This window comes from Pseudorasbora parva, chromosome 22, assembly GCF_024679245.1.
Source record: "Pseudorasbora parva isolate DD20220531a chromosome 22, ASM2467924v1, whole genome shotgun sequence".
Classification (NCBI taxonomy): Eukaryota; Metazoa; Chordata; class Actinopteri; order Cypriniformes; family Gobionidae; genus Pseudorasbora; species Pseudorasbora parva.
In genome coordinates this window covers 28,953,179-28,978,222 of record NC_090193.1, presented here as the reverse complement: position 1 = coordinate 28,978,222, position 25,044 = coordinate 28,953,179, and the positions used below count along the sequence as shown (strand labels likewise).

Genomic DNA, 25,044 nt, shown 5'->3' with positions numbered 1-25,044 from the left:
AAACTGTTCTCACAAAGTTGGGAGCATGAAATAGTCCAAAATATCTTGTTTAGATTAGTTAGATTAAGCAAATGTCTTTTGTCTTTCATTGGAACTAACCCCTGAAAAACAACCCCACACCATAATTTGCTTGGCATAATGCAGTAAGGCAATTACCATTTTCCTGGCAACCACCAAACCCAGACTTGTCCATCGGATTTCCAGGCAGATTTGTCACTTCAGAGAACACTGCTCTGGAGTCCAGTGGCGGGGGACATTTTTTTTAATTTTTTTTTTTTATTATGCAAACAGACAAGTACAATATTTACAAAAGAGAAGTAAGATGCAAAATACAAATACAAGGGCCAACAAAACATAACATGCCAGTACGATGTGTGTGTGTGTGTGTGTGTGTGTGTGTGTGTGTGTGTGTGTGTGTGTGTGTGTGTGTGTGTGTGTGTGTGTGTGTGTGTGTGTGTGTGTGTGTGTGTGTGTGTGTGTGTGTGTGTGTGTGTGTGTGTGTGTGTGTGTGTGTGTTTGTGCGTGTAACTGGTGTGGGAGTGTTAATGTATGAATAAAGAATCATGTAGGGAAGTACAACAGACATAACCAAAAAATATATGTGTATAAATAAGGAAATAAAATGGGGTATGAAGAAGGTGACAACAGCAATAGTAATAGCAATATTAATAATAATAACAATAATAATGATAAATCCAATTAATTAGAAATGACAAATAGTATTAATAGTATTATCAGTAGTAGTAATGACAAACATATATACAAATATACTCATTTCATCCGGAATGAGGGGACATTTAAACCACTGCATCCGACACTTTGCATTGCACTTGGTGATGTAAGGCTTGGATGCAACTGCTTGGCAATGGAGACCCATTCCATGAAGCTCTCTATGCACTGTTCTTGATCTAATCAGAAGGCCACATGAAGTTGGGAGGTTTGTAGCTATTGAGCTAATGATGACTTCTGCGCACCGTGCGCCTCAACATGCGCTGACCCCGTTCTGTGATTTTACGTGGCCCATCCTGTGTTGGCTCAGTTGCTGTTGTTCTCAATTGCTTCCACTTTGTTATAATACCACTAACAGTTGACCGTGGAATATACTAAATATATATATAATAGTGAGGAAATTTTATGAATGGACTTCACAGGTGGCAACCTATTAGAGTACCGAGCTTGAATTTACTGAGCTCCTGAGAGCCACTCATTCTTTCACAAATGTTTGTAGAAGCAGTCTGCATGCCTAGTGCTTAATTTTATAAACATGTGGTCATGGAAGTGATTGGAACACCTGAATTCAGTGATTTGGAGGAGTGTCCCAATATTTTTTGGCAAAATAGTGTACAGTTACTAAAATATCTTTAATGTTCCAACATGGAAAGAAATCCATACAGGTTTAGAATGACAGGAGGGTAAAAACATTTCCAGAACTTTTTATTTTTAGGTGAATTATTCCTTTAAGTCTTGGTTTCTCTGAAACCCCTAAGAGAACAGAAGAGGGTTAAAGCAATTCCTATATTGTATAATCTCACTTGTTGTGTTCACATGAACTGTTTTAAGAATATAATACTTGGTTATTTCATCTGATTCTTACACCCCGACTACGAAGACAAATAGTGGCTTGCTAGCTGTGATGAGGTACAAGGGACTGTTTTTCTACCTTGGCACATGGAAGAGACTCGGCAGAACGTTTAATCTCTGTGTGCTTTCTCAACCTAATGTGACAGCCCAACCGGCCCAGAGCAGCTCAGTACCCTGCCGTCCTCCCAATATCTGTCAGACCCCTGCTCTTCAGGCCTGCTCAGTTGGCTCATGTTCTGCAGAACCCGCAAGAGCAATCTGCTGAGTCAGATGTTCATCAGAACCCCTGCCCTGCTTCCAAAACAGATCTTCCAAAACATTCACACTGCCTGTATTTTCCAATGCCTGCATCCTGTCATAATGCATTGATGTCATCAGGATAGGGAACCGAGATGCAGTTAATTTCCAGTACCGTTTTTGAGAAAGTAGTGGAACCAAATAATTTACTTGACTTGTGGTTCAATTAACTGTTTTATAATTCTCCAGTGTGAAATGTGTAGTGTTACCAATTATAGACTGGTTCAGGGCCAATGTTTTGTCCGATCCTCAAACATAAGTATGATTTTTATGACCCGGCATGGCCGACTCTTTAAATGATTTAAGAATTTACAATGTAGTCTGAATTAGAGGGCTGCATTGGGATTGGATGAAGAAAACAGTCCCGTGCAGGGCTCTAGTCTGAATTCCAAATAGCTTTTATGAACTTAATCTTTTTATAGAATCAAAAACACTTACGAGCTGGCATGGGCATAGATTGCGCGGGGGACGTGTACCCCTCACTTTTAATAAAATGTATTTTCGTCCCCTGCACTTTAACTGGGTCCTGCTCCAAGCGGGATTCAAACCCACGTTGCCTGCGCGGCGGCGGGCAAGTTAACAGGGACGCTAAAGACAGCTTTCTCTAACCTCGGTTGATAGCGCTCTTCTTGAGGTCACGGGGAAGTGTATTTACATAGAAACCAATGTGAATACATCAAGATTTAAATTCAGAGACAAAAAAAAATAATCTATGCATGACCTGTAATTTTATTCGTATCTAAATATGAGGAGGGCGCTCTCTCACAAAAAATCCAAAAACAGATTTGTAGAAGTAATACTGTCACGCTGGAGCTGCAGCTGAAGCAAAACAATCGTTATATAAGTGATGAAACGTGACAACGACAATCAGACGATGCTTTTTCGAGTCGAAAGACGAAGTTTTTCCGAGTCATTTCAATGTAGGCTGTTTATTGACAGTAAAGTATCATATGAATAATGCAGCTTTTTTATGTTTAGTATCTTCTGCTCACCAAGGCTGCATTTATTTAATCAAAAATACAGTTAAAACAGTAATATTGTGAAATATTACAACTTAAAACAGCTTTTTTTCTATTTGAATATATAGTTTAATTTATTCCTGTGATCAAAGCTGAATTTATCATTACTGCAGTCTTCAGTGTCACATGATCCTTCACTAATCATTCTTATATGATGATTTTATAATCAAGAAACATTTATGATTATTATCTGTGTTGAAATCAGTTGTGTTGCTTAAAAATATTTTGGAAACCATGATACATTTTATTTTTCAGGATTCTTTGATGATAGAAAGTTCAATGGACAGCATTTATCTGAAATTTATTATATGAATTATCTTTTGTAAAATTTAAAATATCACGTGATCAATTTAAGGCATGTCTGATCAATAAAAGTATTAATCTCTCTCTTTTTAATTTTACCACAAATGTTTAAATGGGTTTAATAAACTAAGCAGCGCCATGAGCAGAAAAACTGTTTTCAACACTGATAATAATCATAAATGTTTCTTGATATGAGAATTAATTAGTGACGGATCATGTGACTGAAGACTGGAGTAATGACGATAAATTCAGCTTTGATCACAGGAATAAATTACACTTAACTATATCCACATAGAGAACAGATGATGTACATCAGAATAATGTACAATAATGTACATCTTCACTGTATTAAGTTTTTTATGGCATTTTTAATTAATTAATTTATATATATATATATATATATATATATATATATATATATATATATATATATATATATATATATATATATATATATATATATATATATATATATATATATATATATATATATATATATATATATATATATATATATATATATATATATATATATATATATATATATATAGAATAGAATAGAATAGAATAGAATAGAATAGAGCGGTCAGAGCTAGTGCTATTTTGGCTGATGTTAATTGAATCCGGCTCACAACACTTCCTGATTTGGTTTCGCCCTCTTTCCCCATCATTTCCTCTCCTCTTTCCACTGGTCTAAAAATAAACTTTTTGGGAAAAGGAAAGGGGGAGAACATGTTCACAGCAAGGCAGAGAAGAAAAGAAAAGAAAGCTTTGAGTACAGAAAAAAAAACTAATTTAAAGCCATCTCTCTTTGGAACACATACACAAATCCTCTCTCTCTTTACCTATCCTTCTCTTTAACATACCCAGGGAGAGAGGCAGTTCCCAGCATGCACCCCTGTTCTTTGTTTTTCACCTGCTGTTAGTCTAGGAGCCTTTTCTATCTTCAGATAACTCCTCTCAGCAAGCAGCAAAAGGGACGGTGACACGTGGAATTTCAAAGCGCTGCCATGGAGCCTGATGCACATTCAGGAAACAGGATAATTAACATCACCCATTCAACTTGCTGCAAATCCGTGTGTGCGCCTACGTGTCCTGCCTATTACACGTTGACAAAAACATGGCTGTTGATTGAGGAAAAAAATGAATGTAGGAGACACACCGATGGCTGAAACCAAGGAAAGCCTGTTTTTTTCATTCTAGAATGTTTTTCTTCTAGGTCTTTGGAGATCTATTTCATGCACTGTATTTAAATGATCCTTTTAGCTGTATAAAACACTTTATGCTGTGTCTGGTGGGCTATTTTACACCTGAAATTGTTAATCCAAGATCATTCATACTTTCATATTTGTAAACCTTGGCTTAATGTTAATATTTTTACATTTTAAACTGACACTTTTGTTCAAAGTGCATTCATTATTCATTTTATCATGACCATGCTGGTGCTACTTCCTTTAGAAATTTGCATATTCACGAGGTTAGTAACATTGATTGGACAAATGCTGATTAGGCCATCTTCTAAAACACACTACAAAAATCTTTAAAATAGTCACAGTGATGATAATTACTCCAGTAAATATATTTGCTTTCACTGTTTCACTTGCAAGCACATGAATATTTAATAAGGTAAGCCCTGATTCAGTTTATGATTGGTTGTCTGCGGCTAACAGCTTCAAAGGAGTGCTACTTGTGTTAAACTTTGCTTAACCCAGAGTTTAAAAAAGGCCTAACCTGGATTTAAAGAGGATGTTAACCCAGGGTTAAGTTTGAAATTGACAGGTTAATTGATCTTGGATTAATGTGCGTAGGGTTTATAGAGCTTATAGGCATAGTGCTTTCTCCAAAGCCACTTCCTGTGTGATTTACAGTCACCTCCAATCGGCAGAGAGAAGAGCTGAGTGTCTTGCTTCCATTCCACCATCTGTCCTGTCATTCTGCATTAGTGTCACACACATGCCACAGCACTGACCTGCAGCCATAAATCAGTCTGTTGTCTGCACTCGGTTCTGCCCTTTCTGCCTGGGAGTCTGCCTTCTCTGCTGTTTCTTCATTCAGTCCGCACAGAGACACACAAACTCGCACACCTTCTCGTAACCACCCAGATTTTCAATCAGCCAGCGGGAGGAACCCAGGGTCGTTCTGTTTATCGTGTTTAGACTGATGTGGGTGCCCAGGTTTATTCCAGGAATCAAATTAAGCATCCAGCGCACTTACTCGGCTCTGAAAAACCAGCCCTTCTCCTATCCCACCTGTTTTTGCTTATTTTTCCCGGTGAAACCATTGTGCTGAGTGAAGGAAATATCTGCTCGTTGTTTGTGTTTACCATTCTGAGAAGGAGCCAAGCACCACATGAATTTCAGTCGGAATTCGCTTTCCTTATCTCTCTTCGAAGGTTTCATTTCATTATTCTATATCTTTGTATTTGCACTTCATTTCTTTTTTTTCTTTCACTCATTCTTTCACTCATTCTTTCACTCATTCTTTCTCTCTCTCTCTCTCTCTCTCTCTCTCGCTTCCTTTCTCTCTCTCGCTTCCTTTCTCTCTCTCTCTCGCTTCCTCTCTCGCTCGCTCGCTCCCTCTCCCTCTCCCTCCCCCCTGGGCTTGGAATGAATGCAGAGCAGGCAGAGGCTGTCGGTGTGACAGTAGCCAAGGCAGGCATCATCGTATTCTCCAGTCAATTACCTTCTAATGATGTTTGAATGTGAATTGCTTTCCATGTCCCTGAGCCTTTGCTGAGAGACTCTCTTTAGCAGGCATCGTGTTAGAAATGAAGTCAAAGTATTTTTACAAGTGTAAAATGGGGTTCCTGACTCATTGAAGGCCTGGACAGCTGTGTTAAGGTGAATGCAAAACTACTGTTCGGCTCATAAGTTTGCGAACTACTTGCATAAACTGCACTCTTTTTAAAGCATTCTTAATGTAGTTCTTCACTTATAACTTTAAATTCAAGTGCAGCAATTATATAAAAAAATACCTGTTATTTTTGATAAATATATAATATACACTGACCTAAAGGGTTATTAGGAACACCTTTTCAATTTCTTATCAACCAATCACATCTTATCAAACAATCACATGGCAGTTGCTTCAATGCATTTAGGGGTGTGGTCCTGATCAAGACAATCTCCTGAACTCCAACTGAATGTCAGAATGGGAAAGAAAGGCGATTTAAGCAATTTTCAGCGTGGCATGGTTGTTGGTGCCAGACGGGCCGGTCTGAGTATTTCACAATCTGCTCATTTACTAAGATTTTCACACACAACCATTTTTAGGGTTTACCAAGAATGGTATGAAAAGGAAAAAAAAACATTCAGCATGTGGCAGTCTTGTGGGCGAACATGCCTTCTTGATGCTAGAGGTCAGAGGAGAATGGGCCGACTGATTCAAGCTGATTGAAGAGCAACTTTGACTGAAATAACCACTCGTTACAACCGAGGTATGCAGCAAAGCATTTGTGAAGCCACAACACGCACAACCTTGAGGCGAATGGGCTCCAAAAGCAGAAGACCCCACCGGGTACCACTCATCTCCACTACAAATAGGAAAAAGAGGCTGCAATTTGCACAAGCTCACCAAAATTGGACAGTTGAAGACTGGAAATGATGCATGGTCTGATGAGTCTCAATTTCTGTTGAGTAGAGTATGGTAGAGTCAGAATTTGGCGTAAACAAATTGAGAACATGGATCTATCATGCCTTTTTACCACTGTGCAGGCTTGTGGTGGTGGTGTAATGGTGTGGGGGATGTTTTCTTGGCACACTTTAGGCCCCTTAGTGCCAATTGGGAATCGTTTAAATGCCACGGCCTACCTGAGCATTGTTTCTGAACATGTCCATCCCTTTATGACCACCATGTACCCATCCTCTGATGGCTACTTCCAGCAGGATAATGCACCGTGTCACAAAGCTTGAATAATTTCAAATTGGTTTCTTGAACATGAAAATGAGTTCACTGTACTAAAATGGCCCCCACAGTCACCAGATCTCAACCCAATAGAGCATCTTTGGGATGTGGTGGAATGGAAGCTTTATGCCCTGCATGTGCATCCCACAAATCTCCATCAACTACAAAATGCTATCCTATCAAAATGGGCCAACATTTCTAAAGAATGCTTTCAGCATCTTGTTGAATCAATGCCACTTAGAATTAAGGCAGTTCTGAAGGTGAAAGGGGGTCAAACACAGTATTAGTATGGTGTTCCTAATTTCATAAGTATTTATAAATAATGGTAGATGTTTGATTGATTCTGCAAAAGGTGTGTATGAGCAAAACTGCATTACTCAGAAAAAAAGGCACAAAGCTGTCACTCGGTGCATATTAGTACCTCAGAGGTAAATATTTGTAGCAAAATTGTACATTTTAGTACTTAAAAGGTTATCGTCCCAGTGACAGCTTTTGTACCATGTTTTTGCTGAGAGTGTTTCCTCTATTATGGGCATATCTGAGGTCTAACAGAGTTTATAATGATCAAATCCAGAAATTTAATTACATTTTCAATTTTAAACTGTCATTCTTCAAAGTCAAATCCAGATGGATTCCTTGTGGCCAATCTCCTTCAATAACTCATATTAAGAACCCCATCCCATCCAGAAGCACACGGTGCTCAGTCATGCTCACTCATTCCCTCCTTGTAGAAGACATCGCTGAAAAGTTCTGGTCCATTAACCTGGCTAAACATCTTGGCTCAGAATGCTGATCAACTCAGCAAGCTCACCTCATCTCCAGGCCTGACAATCTCCATCCGCCACCACATTCACAGATCTTACGGTCTTCTTGACCTTCCTACTTGCTCTTTCATTAAATTAAGAAATAAATGTGATATGTGTGCAGTTGTGTGAATTTCCATACCTCCTCCTCTGCTGCCTCTGCTTTCTTCCTCTAAGCACAGACTTCATGAAAAAAAAAAAAAAAAAACTCTGTACACAGATCCAGACTCAGCTTGAGATCAAGCTGTATTGAGGAGGGTGGCAGCTGCTCTCCCCGGGGCTCCTTGGTGCACTGCAGCAAAACTATTTTACTGTATTAATACTGATAATTAAGGTGCCACCATGTTGTGATGTGTTTTTATGGAAGTATACAAGATTATCTTCCTCAAAAAGCCATAGCAATGGGGTCAGTTTGGATAGATCAATGAACAGTACATGTCCTTTTTTACCATGCTCTGTTCTACCTACAGGTCTGGGCGTCCTGTAAGCTTCACTGTGGTCTTCAACACACCAAGCCCTGTCAGCAAGATCTCCTGGGTCAACCGGTTCCACCTAGCAAAGATAGCACTGAGTGAGTTTGAATTTTACCCTCCACTAACTAACCCATGACCTTAGACCTTTTCATCTGAATGAGATTGGTGATTTGTTGTGGGTGTTTATTCAAACCATAGAATGTCTTCTGTCTTATCAAATCTCTGCGTTTACACAGTTCTAACACTTCCTTTGTGTTTGTCACATCAATGACAAATCAGATTGCAGCCATGTTTTATTTTGGTCTTGTCAATGCATAAACCAGTTCGAATATAATTTAACCTTAGGGCAAGAAAATATTCAGCCGCATCACAAATTTAATTTCACAAGAAGTTTAGCCATGCAGCTGCTTCCTGTTTTTTTTGCGACCCTTTTGCAAATTTTTTTTGTCACCCTTTTTCCTATTACATATTTTAGTAATCATAATTTAGGTATAATTTAAAAGCCTAAAAACACAGAATTCATCCTGTGCTCAAAAAGGGCGACAGTTAATGGATTTTTAATCCTGCATGCTTATTTTCACAGATTTTTACATAGTGTTCACAGAAAGGCCATCTTTAAAAATACGAATTATTTAATAAACGGTTAAACATGAAATCTTTAGTGAATCTCAAAATGTCCTTTGCACATGTATAATTTTGTGATGCTTCTGGTAGAATATAAACTGAATGATTTTAGTTTTTAGTGTTTTATTTTTTATGAATCTATCTGGACTAAATAGTATATTATTGTTCTTTAAAACATCACACTCTTTCTTTATCTGGACAAACTCAGTATCATTAGAGATTAAAGACTCCATCTTTGATATTTGAACACTGCTTATGATAAAACTGGGTTGCAGTGACATTAATGTCTTAATTTATGTCAGGAGTGTATCCTAATCGATCTGTAATGAACAATATTTTGAATGGAATATCAACCAGAATCAAAAGCCAGTTAAGTCTTCTCCGTTTTATTTGTGGTCACATACATGCACTAAACAACATCCGTTTGGGCACTTGGTCAAAACGTCCGCATATTTGGACAAATGTAGATTTATCAGCACGTGTAATATTAATATTTTATTTTGTGTTCTGTAGCTTGATGCTAACTGTAGCTCTAATGCACCTGTCATGCCAGGAGCTATATTATATTTCACATAAGTTATAACAGTATGCTTCTTTTCTTGTCTGTTGCCAAAAAGACTTCATAGTAGGTTTTAATGTAAATTGGAATGAATGTGGGATTGATGGCCAATCCAGAATGCCTGAATAGGTTATTATGCTTGAATAGAAATAAAAGAATTACTAAAAAGGATAATGAGGATTGTCATTCATGACAGACATGTGAAACGTTCATTTAGTGAAAACAATAGATTGCGAATTGAGCAGTTGAAAGAATAGTTAGTAGACTGCAAATATGTGTTTTACTGGCCAATAACATCATCATTAGGATCTTCTCTTAGCCTTTGCTAAAAACTCACATGACATGACATGTCATACGATATGCTTCATAAAATGCATGATTTGAGAGATTTTTTTAGAGATTTAAATAAAGCATGACCACACTTGTGGCTTCACGTTTGTTGTGGTTATAACTTGTTATACTACAGTCACATAATATTTTATATATTTTTATTTTAGTTTTAATGTTTTGGCCTATATATCTTCATATTAAAGTGAGTCTGAGTAATTCTGAGTCTTGTATTGTAAACTCTTAAGCGTTGGCTTTCTATATACGGGTCCTTCTAAAAAAAATTTGCATATTGTGATAAAGTTAATTATTTTCCATAATGTAATGATAATAATTTAACTTTCATATATTTTAGATTCATTGCACACCAACTGAAATTTTTCAGGTCTTTTATTGTTTTAATACTGATGCTTTTGGCATACAGCTCATGAAAACCCAAAAAATTAGCATATCATGAAAAGATTCTCTAAACGGGCTATTAACCTAATCATCTGAATCGACTAATTAACTCTAAACACCTGCAAAAGATTCCTGAGGCTTTTAAAAACTCTCAGCCTGGTTCATTACTCAAAACCGCAATCATGGGTAAGACTGCCGACCTGACTGCTGTCCAGAAGACCATCATTGACACCCTCAAGTGAGTGGGTAAGACACAGAAAGAAATTTCTGAACGAATAGGCTGTTCCAAGAGTGCTGTATCAAGGCACCTCAGTGGGAAGTCTGTGGGAAGGAAAAAGTGTGGCAAAAAACGCTGCACAACGAGAAGAGGTGACCGGACCCTGAGGAAGATTGTGGAGAAGGACCGATTCCAGACCTTAGGGGACCTGCGGAAGCAGTGTCAAGACCTGAAATATTTCAGTTGGTGTGCAATGAATCTAAAATATATAAAAGTTTAATTTTTATCATTACACTATGGAAAATAATGAACTTTATCACAATATGCTAATTTTTTGAGAAGGACCTGTATATGTTACTTATGCGTCTACTCATAAAGACTTGCGAGCAACAATACTTTTATTTTGGGGTATGTCAAAATGCCCGACTTGCCAAATGGGGGGTGACAGGTAAGGGGTTAATATCATAAAATTGTATATAGTCTTCCCAAGGATGCCAACTTTTATAAGTCTGGTAATTTTAGTGGCTGGTGGGCAAAGCCTCTCTTTCTATAGGATTCTGTTGCAAAACAACTGCACAATATGTTTGTTTGATTGTGCAATCAAAACATCTGGCCATTAGTGTGTTATTGTTTCTATCATGGTCATATTGAGATAGTAAAATATGCTTCATTGAAATGGCCACAGGGACCCAGATTGTTATAAGTTGGGATAAAGCTCTTAGAAACTCTACTTCCTTTGAATGTTGCAAGACAACTCAAATCTAGCAGCTTGGATTGTTTCGTTTCATTGATGCCATGCACAATACTTGGGCACGATGTTTCTGTCAGTCTGCAGACAAGGGTCAGAGGTGTGGATAGTTAGAGATGCATCAAAACTGACTGATGGAGTCTGACTTCTCAGTGTTGTGCTTTCGCAGCTTTTTGCACACCAGCTGAAGTTCAACAGAAACAAAAGTAGTAGTTTTACTTCATGAGGGGCATGATCAAAGATTACACCATCCTACTTGATGGACACACAGAGAAATGAGCAAGAATAGGGCGAACTGGAGCTACATCTTGGAGCGAAGAGCTGTAAGAGCCTTGACTGAAACCTGTTTTTACCTCTTATATCAGTTTTCTAATCATTCTAAATGCAAAGTAAACTTTTGCTGTGTTTTTTGTGAATGATCTTGTTTTCACAACAACAATAATGGCCTTGCATATGCTGAATGGCTATTTGTGAGCTGTTGTTGAAAAGCGCTTTATGGCAATAGGCAAATAATAATCTCAGCTGACACTAAGTGGATGTTGGCAGCATAAGTGGCAGCATCCCTCCAAAAAAGCAAAGAAAAGCTAGCTATATAGCAACTGAGAGAGAATGACAAATATTCTTAAAAGCCTTTTCAAAAAAAACAAAACAAAACAAAACCCTCCCCACCTTTCTTTTCTCTTTCTTCTTTTTCCCCGTTTGTTGCAAAAAAAGCCACTTGGCTTTCTGTGCATTTCCCAGTTTGCTTTCTTGGCTCGTCCTGAATTAGCTGTCAGACGGTCGTTCCGTCGCAGCCAAGCTTGTTGACCAAAATGAGCTTTAATTCACAACTCACAGTGTAACTTTCACACTTCACTTTGCAGAGTCGTAACATGTCACATTTGGAATGTGCAGAAATGATGTGTATTTCAGAATCCCGTCAAAACATTCCAAGCATTTCGTGCGGACGGCCATTATCCAGACTACTGAAGATGTCAGTTACAACCTAATTTTATTACACCCCCACATTGCCTACTCATTTAGCCAAATGAAATTACAATAACAGAAATGCTGGTGCAATTTCATGGGTGGCCTGTTTTTGCCGAGCTATCTCATCATTTGAGGACATGTGGGTCTAATGTGGGGAAAAAAAGCCTTTGATTGTGGTCATTTGAGACCCTTCACATCCCACCTGACAGTGTATTAAAACACAAGTCACTTTCTTGTGTTATCAATCTCTATGTTCCTCTGTTACGTGCATCCTCTTTTACACATATTGATCCGTATTAACAAGCTGCATAGGGTATTTCCTGGGTCCTCCACTCCACCTGTTTTCCTGCTTTGTGTAACTTTTGTCTGACATAAAATTCACAGAAGCCGTTTTGTCTGTTATGAAGGCCATTAACAGGGTTCTGCAATGGGTAGCATATGCCAGTATCTATAAAAAACATGCTGTCAGAAAACAGTGTTTGTGATATTGTGGCAGCATGCTGGGAACTCATGGGGCGTGAGATCGAGAGCTTCAACATGACTGTGGATGAGTGTGTCCTGAGGGTTCCATTAATTATGAAGATGTGGTTCAGAAATTGCCACAACAACGTCATGTGGTGCAGACAAAAAGCCTGGTTCTTTTTCCAAATGCTCCCTTGTTGCATGTTCACAGGTGCAATATTAATATGTTTGACATGCAGGCTTCAAAGGTCCAATTCTAGTGAACCTTAAAACTGATTCACAGATTCAAGTTCTTGTGTGGCATTTTAGATTTTTATTTTATTTTCAAAAGCATTTAGTTATGTGCATTGTTGATTTTATAATTGTAGTATTTATAATTGTGTTGTGTAAAAAAAATCCAGTACTCTTCATTGACTTTGTATTGCGTTAAGTGGTCACCTTGTCATTTCTTACTGATAACAAAAAACAGAACAATGTCTAAAAGCTGAAATGTGACAAGGTGTACAGCAAACGAGCTCAAAAAACACAGAACTACATTTTTATAAGCTGTTGACACCCCCCCCCCAAAAAAAAAAAAAAAAAAAGCCTTTAAGGAGACAAACGTAGATACTGGCAATAAGATGTGAAGCTTCAGCAGAAAGAATGGGTACATTTTGGGATCCTGACACTCAGTATGCCTACGTGTGCAGTAAACATTTTGTCAAATATCCAAATGTCAGTTTTATATATTTCCTGTCGCTGATTACTTTCCCCTCCAGTGGGCATAGATCTGTGTAATATAACATGTCGCGCTCTGTCTCAATTGTTTGTATCCACTTTTGTGATTTTAAACGCTTATTTTCTGGGTCAACAGCTTATAAAAACTTATTTTGTAGCTTGTTTTCTGTACACCTTGTCACATATCAGCTTTTAGACATTGTTCTGTTTTTGTTTTGTTGTTGTAATAAATCAGAAATTATTAGGAGGGGGCTTCACACAATACAAAGTAAATGGAGATGTTTGATTTCATATCTTATAATAATTTAATATTATGGAAGATTTATTAGAATAATAGCTGCATTGTATATTATTATTATTATTATTATTATTATTATTATTATTATTATTATTATTATTATTATTATAGTTTATACAAAATACAGTGGGCCAACATAGTATTTAGTCAGCCACAAATTGTGCTCCCACTTAAAAAGATGAGAGAGGCCTGTAATTTCCATCATAGGTTTACTTCAACTATGAGAGACAGAATAAGAGAAAAAAATACAGAAATTCACATGGTCTAACTTATAAAGAATGTATTTGCAAATTGTGGTGGAAAATAAGTATTTGGTCAATAACAAAAGTTGATCTCAATACTTTGTTATATACCCTTTGTTGGCAAAGACAGAGGTCAACGTTTTCTGTAAGTCACCACAAGGCTTTTACACCAAAAAGGTAGTTTGGTCCATTCCTTCATGTAGATCTCCTCTAGAGCAGTAATGTTTTGAGAATGTCACTGGGCAACGATTGGATTGGATTTTCAAAGATTTTCTATGGGGTTGAGATCTGGAGACTGGCCCCTCCAAGACACTCCTTTGTTGCCCAGGCAGTGTTTTTGGGTTCATTGTCATGCTGAAAGACCCAGCCATGTTTCATCTTCAATGCCCTTGCTGATGGAGGGAGGTTTTTACTCAAAATCTCCAGATACATGGCCCCATTCATTCTTTCCTTTACAGAGATCAGTCGGCCAGGTCCCTTTGCTGAAAAACAGCCCCAAAGCATGATGTTTCCACCCCCATGCTTCACAGTAGGTATGGTCTTCTTTGGATGCAACTCAACATTCTTTCTCCTCCAAACACTACAAGTTGAGTTTTTACCAAAAAGTTCTATTTTGGTTTAATCTGACCATATGACATTCTCCCAATCATCTTCTGGATCATCCAAATGGTCTCTAGCAAACTTCAGACGGGCCCGAGCATGTACTGACTTAAGTAGGGGGACACATCTGGCACTGAAGGATTTGAGTCCCTGGTGGTGTAGTGTGTTACTGATGGTAGCCTTTGTTACTTTGGTCTCAGCTCTCTGCAGGTCATTCACTAGGTCCCGCCGTGTGTTTCTGGGATCCAGACTGGTGCAGGTTTACAATTTTGTTTCTGGTGTCCTTTGACTGCTCTTTGGTCTTTGTCATAGTGGAGTTTGGAGTCTGACTGTTCGAGTTGTGGACAGGTGTTTTATATACTGATAACGATTTCAAACAGGTGACGTTATATATATATATATATTCTGTATATTATGTCATGTTAGTGGATGTGTTTCTATAATTGGTATAAATTAATATACGTTACTACATAGATTCAGTGCATTTAACAACTTTTTATTATTTTATTTTTGCTGGTTAACTACTAAATTATGACATATTTAAGCTTGCTATACTAGTTTAAAAGTAGCTTTCTCAGTACTTATCTTGTGGCAACTTATATTGTCATTTGTAAGTAAATGAAGGCAGATTGGTCACAGAGCTGAAGGAAGGAAATAAAAATCATGCCAAACGACAGGAGAGATATGGATAGCAGTATATTCTGTTTACGTGTGTATCTACTCAGTGAGGAGATAGTGGTAGACAAAGAACAAGAGGATGTGACTGACAGCAAAGCAGTGTAAATTAAGCACAGAAAAGAAGAGTGGGAAGAAATGTGTGAACCTATTGTTTAGATGGATCAGGTTGATGATAAACACTGCTTGATACCGCCAATTGGAGGTTGGAATGTGATATGTCAGCTGAGGAACAGAATCCAGTGGTCGTTTACCCCACTCCACCTGAGTGATACGCTCCATTTCCTCTCGCTCCTAAACAGTGATCACTACCACGGTTTGTCTGGCACGGCTACGTAATGACAGAAAGAGGAGTTTTAGAACAATTCTGCAAGTTGCTAGCGGCCTTAACCTGTCTCTTCTTTCACTATACAGCTCAGCAACTTGGCAAGCAAGAAATAACCTCTATGGATGTCATAGCAACTTTCAAATGTGAACATGTTAGGAAGCTTTCCTTTATCGAAGCACTTTCAGAGACCCATTGATGCTTCCTAGGGAAACAGCATATGGAAAACCAAAACGCTCATGCTAAAGTGAAAAAAGGCATGAAAGGCATTGTTCAATCCTTGTGTAATGCTTTTACTGCACACAAAGAATATTTTAAAGTAACTATACAACATTGAGTCTTATGCTTCCAAACAACTCTCTAAATTGTTTATTAATGGATTGCGACGTCTCTCTTTTCGTGTAGTACCTGTTTGATTACATTTCTTCATTTGTCAGTATGATTTCATCTGCTGGAACGATATTTAAAACCCATGCAACAATTATGCAGTTCATATTAATATTTAGAAAGCATGCACACTACACTATTGCTTTTCTTTTCTTCTAATGTGAATGTATAACCACATTAAACCATGCTGTTATGCATTTATACAAAATAAAAAATAAAAAGTGTACATTTTTATGATTTGTAAATACAGTATTAATTGGATTTCAATAAACAATTGAGCTACTCAGCATTGATCCCTGAAATGTGGAGCAACATCCTGTAAACTCTTTTGATTTGACTGTATCTTTGCTCCTTTTTTGGAAGTGCTTATAGATTGGCCTGCTTTGTAATTAATCATCACAGTAGAGTTAAGGCCCACCGCTGTTAGTCGATTAATGCTGAAGCATAATTAAAATTAAATCCCTATTATGCGATGCCTTTGTATATTTGCTAAGCTTCTTCTGGATAAAAATGCAAGGTCCATGAGTGGTTACCAGCTATTATTGTAAATGACAAACAAGTTAGATGAAGTTCAGTGTATTGTTTTGGAGTACTGCTAATTAAAAATGGTGTTTGCACTTTTTGTCCTAAATAGATGCCTGCTTGTGCTCTCACAGCTTGGGTGCCTTTCTCAAAGTCAGGGCAGAAAACTTCTAATGAAAGCAGTAAAGTACCCACCAAAGCTGGTGGATCAGCTATTCACAACCTCACTATGTGCTAGTTTGTTGGTCCATTCTGATAAATGTTTTCAATTATGAATTTAGCTAAATAGCAATTTGGATGTTTGAAACAACAAAGCATTACAAGTTCACTAATAGTTTGGGTGCTGCTTTTAGGTGGTTGTGTGAACCTTAAGAATGGCACAATACATACGTTGTGGGACAAAGTACTTAGAATTTCTCCAGAGTGGAGATATGTCATGAGAAGTCTTTTAATAATAAATAATTTGGACTTAATGGGGACAAAAATAACACAAATCAGACAGGTGAGGCGAATAACATCACGGCACCTGTTAGTGGGTGAGGTGTATTAGGCCCCAAGAGAACATTATGGGCTCTATTTTAACGATCTGAAACGCAATTGTCAAAGTGCGAAGCGCAAGTAACTTTGTGGGTGGGTCTCGGCGCTGTTGCTATTTTCCCGGCGGGATAAATGACTCTTGCGCCCGTCGCAAATCTAAAATGGGTTGGTCTGAAGTAGCTTCATTATTCATAGGTGTGGTTTGGGCGTAACGTGAATAAACCAATCAGAGCGTCATCCAACATTCCCTTTAAAAGCAGGTGCGCAAGTTCCATTATGGATTGCTTTTATTTTGGCGTATTTACCAGGCGCACGCCAGGAGCGGTTCACAGCCGAGGAGACTGATGTTCTTGTTAGAGCAGTGAAAGACAGAAAAGTTGTGTTGTATGGGGATGGGAGAAACCCACCCAAAATAGCATCGGTTAAACAGTCGTCGGTTAAACAGTTTTTCAGTCTTTTTTTTTTTTTTTTTTTTTTCTGGTTCTTGACGGACAAACCAATTTGTCAGATGTCCTTATATACATATATGTCTTGCATCTATTGGGCAAACAGGTCTGATCCTTAATTACTACAATTGAATAATTTGTAAGCTAGATTTATGCCTATTTTTTCACATCTTCGTGGCACACCACAATGATTTCCGTCATCTCGTGTTAATTTTTTTTTTTAGTGTAACAATTTATGATTTGCAAAAATAACTGTTGCATCTGTGTAGATTACATGAGCAAAGTGTATGCGCGTTGTGCACGCTATACATTATGGTCAAGCATGCGCCCTTAAAATAGCATAATGAACAACGCGCCACTGACTTTAGACTAGGTTTTTTCTGGTCAGTGGCGCAATTGTTTAATGGAACAGCAAAATAGCACCAAGGATTGTTTGCGCCGGAACACGCCTCCTTTTTTGCGCTGAACTGGCCAGGGAGCGCAAGTTCATTCACTAGTTTAGCGATGTGCTTCTGTGGAGGAAAAGCGCGCTTTGCACGGGTGCAAAATAGGAATGACACATGCGTCGGTGTACAAAGTCAATTGCGCTGGGTGCAAGATAGGGCCCATTGTCCTCAATGTGTTAGAAGCATAGACAGTAAAAGAAATGGACAGAGCTATCCCATTGACTTCAACGGTGGAAAAATGAGACCAATCAGGGGCACTCACTTCCTGATGGCTGAGCGAACTGCGCAGGCTCAGACTGAGCTTGACGACGTAGATGTGACGTAGGCAACCTGTCTGACAGTTGTAGGTCTTCTAGTATTTGTGGAAAGTGAAATCTGAATCACGTTGTTTAAATGTTTTCTCCCGTTGTTTTTGGCTTACTGTGGGCTTCTCCCCATTCTTCTCTCTTGACTTTATCAGACTTTATGTCTCCACGTCCCCCCGACTGTCTCATAGACAGTAAAAGATTGCCTGCGAGCGTCTCCTCAGGTCTATACGGTAATTTCTCAACTGTGTGACAGAGTCGCGTTGGTTATGACGCAATCGTTAGCATATTTTTACAAAAACAGCTTCTGTGGGGTGATAGTGTAAGATACAAGGTAATGGAGCCTTTTATGCATTGTCGTGTTTATTTATAAATAAACAATGGACAAATGGAGTCTTTAAACACCTCTGATGTAAAGTTATTCACTGTCAAAGTGACTCAAAAATGAATGGGAGTCAATGTGATGCTAACAGCAGATGATGGCATGGTTAGCAATGGCCGCCCCTATGGGTGGAACGCTCTCCAAGTGCTAGATTACCCCCTTGGTTAGAAGCAGGAAAAATGGGCAGACGTAAGGATTTGAGTGAGTTTGACAAGGGCCACATTTTGATGACTAGATGACTGGGTCAAACCATCTCCAAAACAGCAGCTCTTGTGGGGTGTTTCCCAGTCTGCAGTGGTCATTATCTATCAAAAGTGCTCCAAGGAAGGAACATGGGTGTACAGGCAACAGGGTCATGGGTGGCCAAGGCTCATTGATGCACATGGGGATACATTTATTTTGTATAAATGTAAGTGCAAACCCAAATGTAAGCCATATTTTGTTATTCTTTAAGCCTTGCAGACACCGTAATCCATTGCAAATACCTTACTCTAAACTTATGAAGACAAAACAAATAACAGAGGCTAAATTATTTTCTCTGGTAATTGACATTATGCAACTAATGCGGCCAACTGAGCTTCTCTTGTATTGAACCAGAACATTTGTTCAATAGCAAAGTCTACAGTAGTTCCAATACAATTTGTCTGAAATAAATTGACAGCACCAATTCTCATCACTCTTTTACTTTCATCTGTGTGTGCGTCTTGCCTATATGTAGATGTATTCCAAATACATTTAACTTTTATTTTATCCCAGTTTCTCATCCATTGTCTGCCTGGCAGAGATACCCGGTAGCCTTGAGCCCAAATCCTCTCTGCTGTCCATCATTCTCTCACCTTCATTCTCACTTTCTGCTTCTCCTTTGTCTCTCTTTCTCTCACGCTCTGACAGCAGCTATCAATGAGCAACCCCTGTTTAAACCCCAGCCTCCCTGATGAGGTGCACACTTGTTTGCTTATCCTTTGCTAAGCGGCTTGAGTTTTACGACACAACATGAATAGAATGATGGTTGCTGCATTGTTAATAAGGGAGTGAAGGGAGTGTGTTTGGCTGCTGAGTTCTGGCTTGTTCCTCGCATTGTGTTAGCCAGGATATTGGGAGCTTATGCTGGCAGAATGCATTATGTCTGAGTCATTAGTATTGCTAGCCCTTGCTATGGAGGGGCATAAGACAAGCCTCAACATTGCAAATGTCTAATCAAACTTGCCACCTCGGTGTTTATTGAGAGTGAAACCTGAATTATTTTTTATTATCAATATATTTCAAGTTGCTGAATATCAATGCTACCGTGCATCCTGGTAAACCAGTGCTTTCTCTACTCTTCTCAGGAGAATTTGATGATGTATGTTTGGACAAACTTGAGTAGTTACTAATGTCTAAAAGTGTGAGAAACTGGAATATTGACCTTTTCTAAAAAACAAATCAGCAAAGAGCACATTTCATTAGCTAATTTAATAGCTATCTTAAGGGTCACAGTACGCGAGTGCAGTGCGAGGCAGGTAAACAGTGAACTTGATGACCTGCAAGTAGGGTTGACTGACAGCTAGAATTCAATTACAGTGATTTAGAAGTGAACTTTGCTCCTCAATCATCCCTCCAAAGGGCAAACTTGTGATGAGATCATGGCATAACTGTTTTATTTAATGAGAAGATATAGAGAATTCGGTCCTGATTTTGAATAGAAAGGAGACGCTGTGGGTGGAAGGATTAGATGCTTTTGTAAGTTAGTAGAATTCGTTTTCATGCTTCATTATGCTGTGAAAAATATAAACAGCCACATTGGAAGAAAAGCGGGTAATATCGGTCACGGCTCTGCTTTTAAATACTCGAGACATCAGGACCTTGCTTTCATTATGTCTGACAGTCTAGACTCTAGAGTGTTCATATGGCATCAATGCAGAGAAAGAGAAAGATGATACCATTTACTTTAATTCAAAAATTGAATTCATTTTTGGCTGTTTTACCTGAAAAGCTTGGTGCAGTTATGGCTTTTGCAGTGGGACTAAATGCTAAAGATAACCAGCCAAACGTTGTCAGGTACTATAGTCTGTGCAATTCACTGAAGCAGATACAATCATGTTGTCCTCAAAGGCCAGGATTGGATGAGTCTATCTTGGATTCTGTCTGCATTCTATTTGACAAACCTTGTTGATACAATGTGTGTATGCAATGTTTTCCTCTTTGTCATATTATGTGTGATTAACTTAACATAATTATAAATGAGAACAGACTTGTATGTATAAACAATCTGTCAGAACAAGTGGTGATTGCAGTTTTTAGCCTCAAATTACAGATAGACCATATGTTAACTGCAGGATGTAAAAAACTAATAGGCCTTATCCTTATTTTTACTTCTTTATTAACATCACAAAATATAGCAGTGTATAGGAGGGAGTGTTTGTGTCCACAACATTTAAAGTTTGAGGACATTCACGAAACACACAAAACAGTTAAAGTTGTCATGAACTGTCTTTTAAAAAAAATTTATACTGTTGTCTGAGGTCAGCTTATAATGTTTGCATGGTTTTTACATTCAAAAACATCATAATGAAAAATAATAGGCTATTTTCTACACTGGTTTTGAGGCTCTCTCCTGAATGCTGGGTTTTGATGGGCTGCACTGGAGACTTGGAAATAAACGCCCACGGCTAGGATTGGAGAAGATTTGCATATTTAATGAGCAGCTGCTCTCCTATCAGTTCATGTGAGGGATTGTTTTAAAAGCGGCAACCGGAATGATTCTCTCACAGTGCTCTCAAAACGTCTTTATCAAACAAACACAATGATTTATCTCTCATCCACCCGCAACTTGGCCCACCCGATTGGAGGATAGAAGCGTGAACCGCACACACGCGTGCACGTGCCCTTCAAATATCAAATCAAGAGAGTGAACAACGCACCTCAAGAAAGGAATGTTATTTCACCATTTAAGATTCACCGGCCTGTTAAAGGCCTTATGTTTTGGTGGCCCGTCTGGAACACGCACAGCCCCAATATACGTTGGGCTTTGCGAGCCTTGACCCATACATGTCCGAGTCTGATCCCAGATCGCAATGAACCAACAAATAAAGGATTCTCCAGCCTGTGACAGTGTGCCAAGATTATGTTCTGTTAGACATGTGCACATAATCAATGCTATATAATATCACATATAAAAAATCATGTTTTACTCACATAAGTGTGTTGCACCATTCCTGTTGGATCCAATATAGAAGGCACAGCAATGTGTTTTAATCTCAATATGTCTGCAAAACCAGTCTCGACCTGTATCTTGTTTACAAACGATTCCACAGTGAAATGAAGCAAACAAAACAATGTCTTATGCACGTTAGCTGGAACGTCATCAAAAATAAAGTTCAAACACTCATTCCTAATATTATAATCCAAAGGAAGCTTATGCAGGTACGGTGTTCTTCCGCAACCAGGCACAGTGCAATATCTTGCTATCTTTGGCATGTTTAGAGCTCAGTAGCACAATCTGTGTAGCTTCACGAGTCGGTGGGCAGGGCAACATAATTATCTTTTAAGGCGGCGTTTCTGCATTCTATGACGTCATGGTCGACATATTCTGAGAGCTCTCGTTTTCTGGGCCTGGTGTCAATAAAAGCTTTTCTTTGACTAACAAGGAAGTTTTTAGCTCTGAAGCTTACAGGATATTCTTCACAATTAACACAATTAACTTATATATCAAAGGCTCAAGGGAAAGTTGATTTCTTAATTCATATTTATTTATTTATTTATTTATTTATTTATTTCAAACAGTACATACACAGATCAGGCATAACATTGTGATCAATGACAGGTGAAGTGAATAACACTGGTTATCTCTTCATCACAGCACCTGTTAGCGGGTGGCACATATAAGGCAGCATGTGAATATTTTGTCCTCAAATTTGATGTGTTAGATGCAGGAAAAATGGGAAACTGTAAGGATTTGAGTGAGTTTGACAAGAGCAGAATTGTGATGGCTAGACAACTGGGTCAAAGCATCAAAATGTTTAATTGGAGTCTTCATTTATTTTATTCTTCATTTATTTCATTCTTTATTCTTCATTTATTTTATTCTCAATTCACATTTATTTGTATAGCGTTTTTCACAATGCATATCGTTTCACAGCTGCTTCACAGACAATGCATGTGTCTACATTACAATTTAAAGTGGTTTGTTAACTTTACTACTACTACTACTACTACTACTACTACTACTACTACTACTACTAATAATAATAATAATAATAATAATAATAATAATGACAATTTTATTCATTTAAAATGTAATATTATTTTTGTTAATATTTGTAATTTGTAATATGTATGTTCATATTTATATATCCATATGTATTTAATACATGTTTTTTTATTATTATCATTATTTATTTATTTTCCTTTTATATAATTTATTTTCAGCATAGCAAAATTGTTTGCAGCTAAAAAAGTCACTTTTTTTAAATCTCTTAATCAGTCAAATCAAGATTTCATTGATCATGGTTATAAGAGAATTTTTCTACATCAGTCAAACTAATTTGACAGATATGCATAAATATTCATTTAGAAATTATCCTAAAAGTGTGACCGCTGCTGTAAAGGCATGGAGAAATCCTATTTCTCGTCAGCAGTGTTGATTAGTTTCTGTTTTCCCTTTGTCCTTCAAAAAATGAAGTTACTTTTTTAAAACTTTTATAAATAATGCCTATTTGCCATTGCAGAAAGATCTGTATAAATGATTAGATTAATAATTCTAATGTCTGGATTTAAAGCATTAAAAAGGGGATTATTTAAAGTGTTTGCAATTATATTAAGGGGTGATGAATTGAGAAATCAACTTCCCCTTGAGCTTTTGATATATAAAAGGTCATGGTAATATAAGAATATCCTCTAAGTTTCAGAGCTGAAAACTTCCTTGTTAGTCAAAGAGAAGCTTTTATAGACACCCGGCTCAGCAAACGGTCCTGTGCTTCATACTTGCGTCACTGCGCGACGAAACACACACCTCTACAGAACGTGTAATTCAGTAGCCCCGCCCACCGACTCATGGAGCTGTTCGGTCGATCACAAGCCAGCAGCAATAAACGTGGAAGATGATAGCAAGATATTGTGGAAGAACACAGTCGCTGCATAAGCTTCCTTTGGATCATGTTATTAGGAATGTGATACTTCATTTATTTTTAATGAAGTTCTAGCTCGTGGTGAAGACATGTTCACTTCATTTCACTGCGGAATCGTTTGTAAACAAATCTCCGGTCGATGCTGGATTTGGATCCGACAGGAATGGTGCAACACACTTATGTGAGTAAAACGTGTTTTTATATATAATAGTATTGCTTTGTTAGAGATCGTTTTGCTCGTGTACGTGTCGAAGAGAGCATAACAGTGTATGGGCCAGGGCTCGCAAAGCCTGGCAAGCCGATGAATCTCATTATATTCTGTTCTTGTTCTGCTATTCTCTCTCTTGAGTTGACATCTGATGGGCGGCGCCCGCGATGAATGTGTGTGTGTGTGTGTGTGTGTGTGCGCGCGTGCACGGTTTTGCGCTTATATTGTCTTGCAGGCTGTGTAATATAAAAATAATAGTACAATCAATCGCAGGTCGTTGAGAAACAAATCATTGTGTTTGTTTGATAAAGACGTTTACGAGGCCTGTGATCGAAAAAATCATTCTAGTTGACGCTTCTCCCTCAATCTCTCCTCTCTCATGTGAACTGACAGGGGAGCTTAAGCTCATTAAATATGCAAACCTTATCCAATCCTAGCCGTGGGTCTCTAGTGCGGCACCGCCCATCAAAACCCAGCGTTCAGGAGAGAGCCTCAAAACCACTGTAGAAAATAGCCTATTACTTATTAGTTATGATGTTTTTGAATGTAAAAACCACACAAACATCATAAGTTTACATCAGACAACGGTATACATTTTAAAAAAAAAGCCAGTTCATGACACCTTTTAAGAATTTGTGTAGTCTGACTGTACTAACTGGCAAAATAAGTCCATTTAAGGAGTTCTAGAAGTAGAAGTTTTAGAAATCTGACCTTCTGAAGCACGCCATTGATTTCATTGATTTTAGAGAGTCGGGTCCATCGTAAGTGGAGAGAATGGAGACTAAATCAAAGCGTTTACGCCCTTAAGAGTGTTGACCACAAAGCCCTGATGTACAGAAATGTCGCACTCTGGCTGTTTGTACGCCTTTGGTGAAATTTGAAAGAAATCATCCTGAAGCCCTTAAGAAACAGTGAGACTAAACTCAAGCTAATTGGCCCTTAAGTCTTCCACTCTGACTTGCGCGTTGATATGGCTATGGTACATCGGCCATCAAACTGTGCCACGTACTTTTCACACTGTGAAAACAAATAAGCTGAGTCCAATCCGACTGCATTTGTTTGTAGCCTATTTTTATGATTTTTTGGGGCTAATTTTGAGTTGATGCGCTCTCAAAGACGCAGGGGACCAGAAAAACACGACAATTTTTATGCAAGCGTAAGATGG

General features: G+C 38.1%; 1 protein-coding gene across 2 annotated transcripts in view; it reads left to right on the top strand.

The window, feature by feature from the left end:
• Positions 1-25,044, top strand: part of arhgef10la (Rho guanine nucleotide exchange factor (GEF) 10-like a) — a 187,879-nt gene that overhangs the window by 105,333 nt on the left and 57,502 nt on the right. For both annotated transcript variants that reach the window (XM_067432393.1, XM_067432392.1), the window contains one exon: positions 8,377-8,477. In XM_067432393.1, the coding sequence (XP_067288494.1) occupies positions 8,377-8,477 (101 nt within the window). The remainder of the gene's footprint in view (positions 1-8,376; positions 8,478-25,044) is intronic.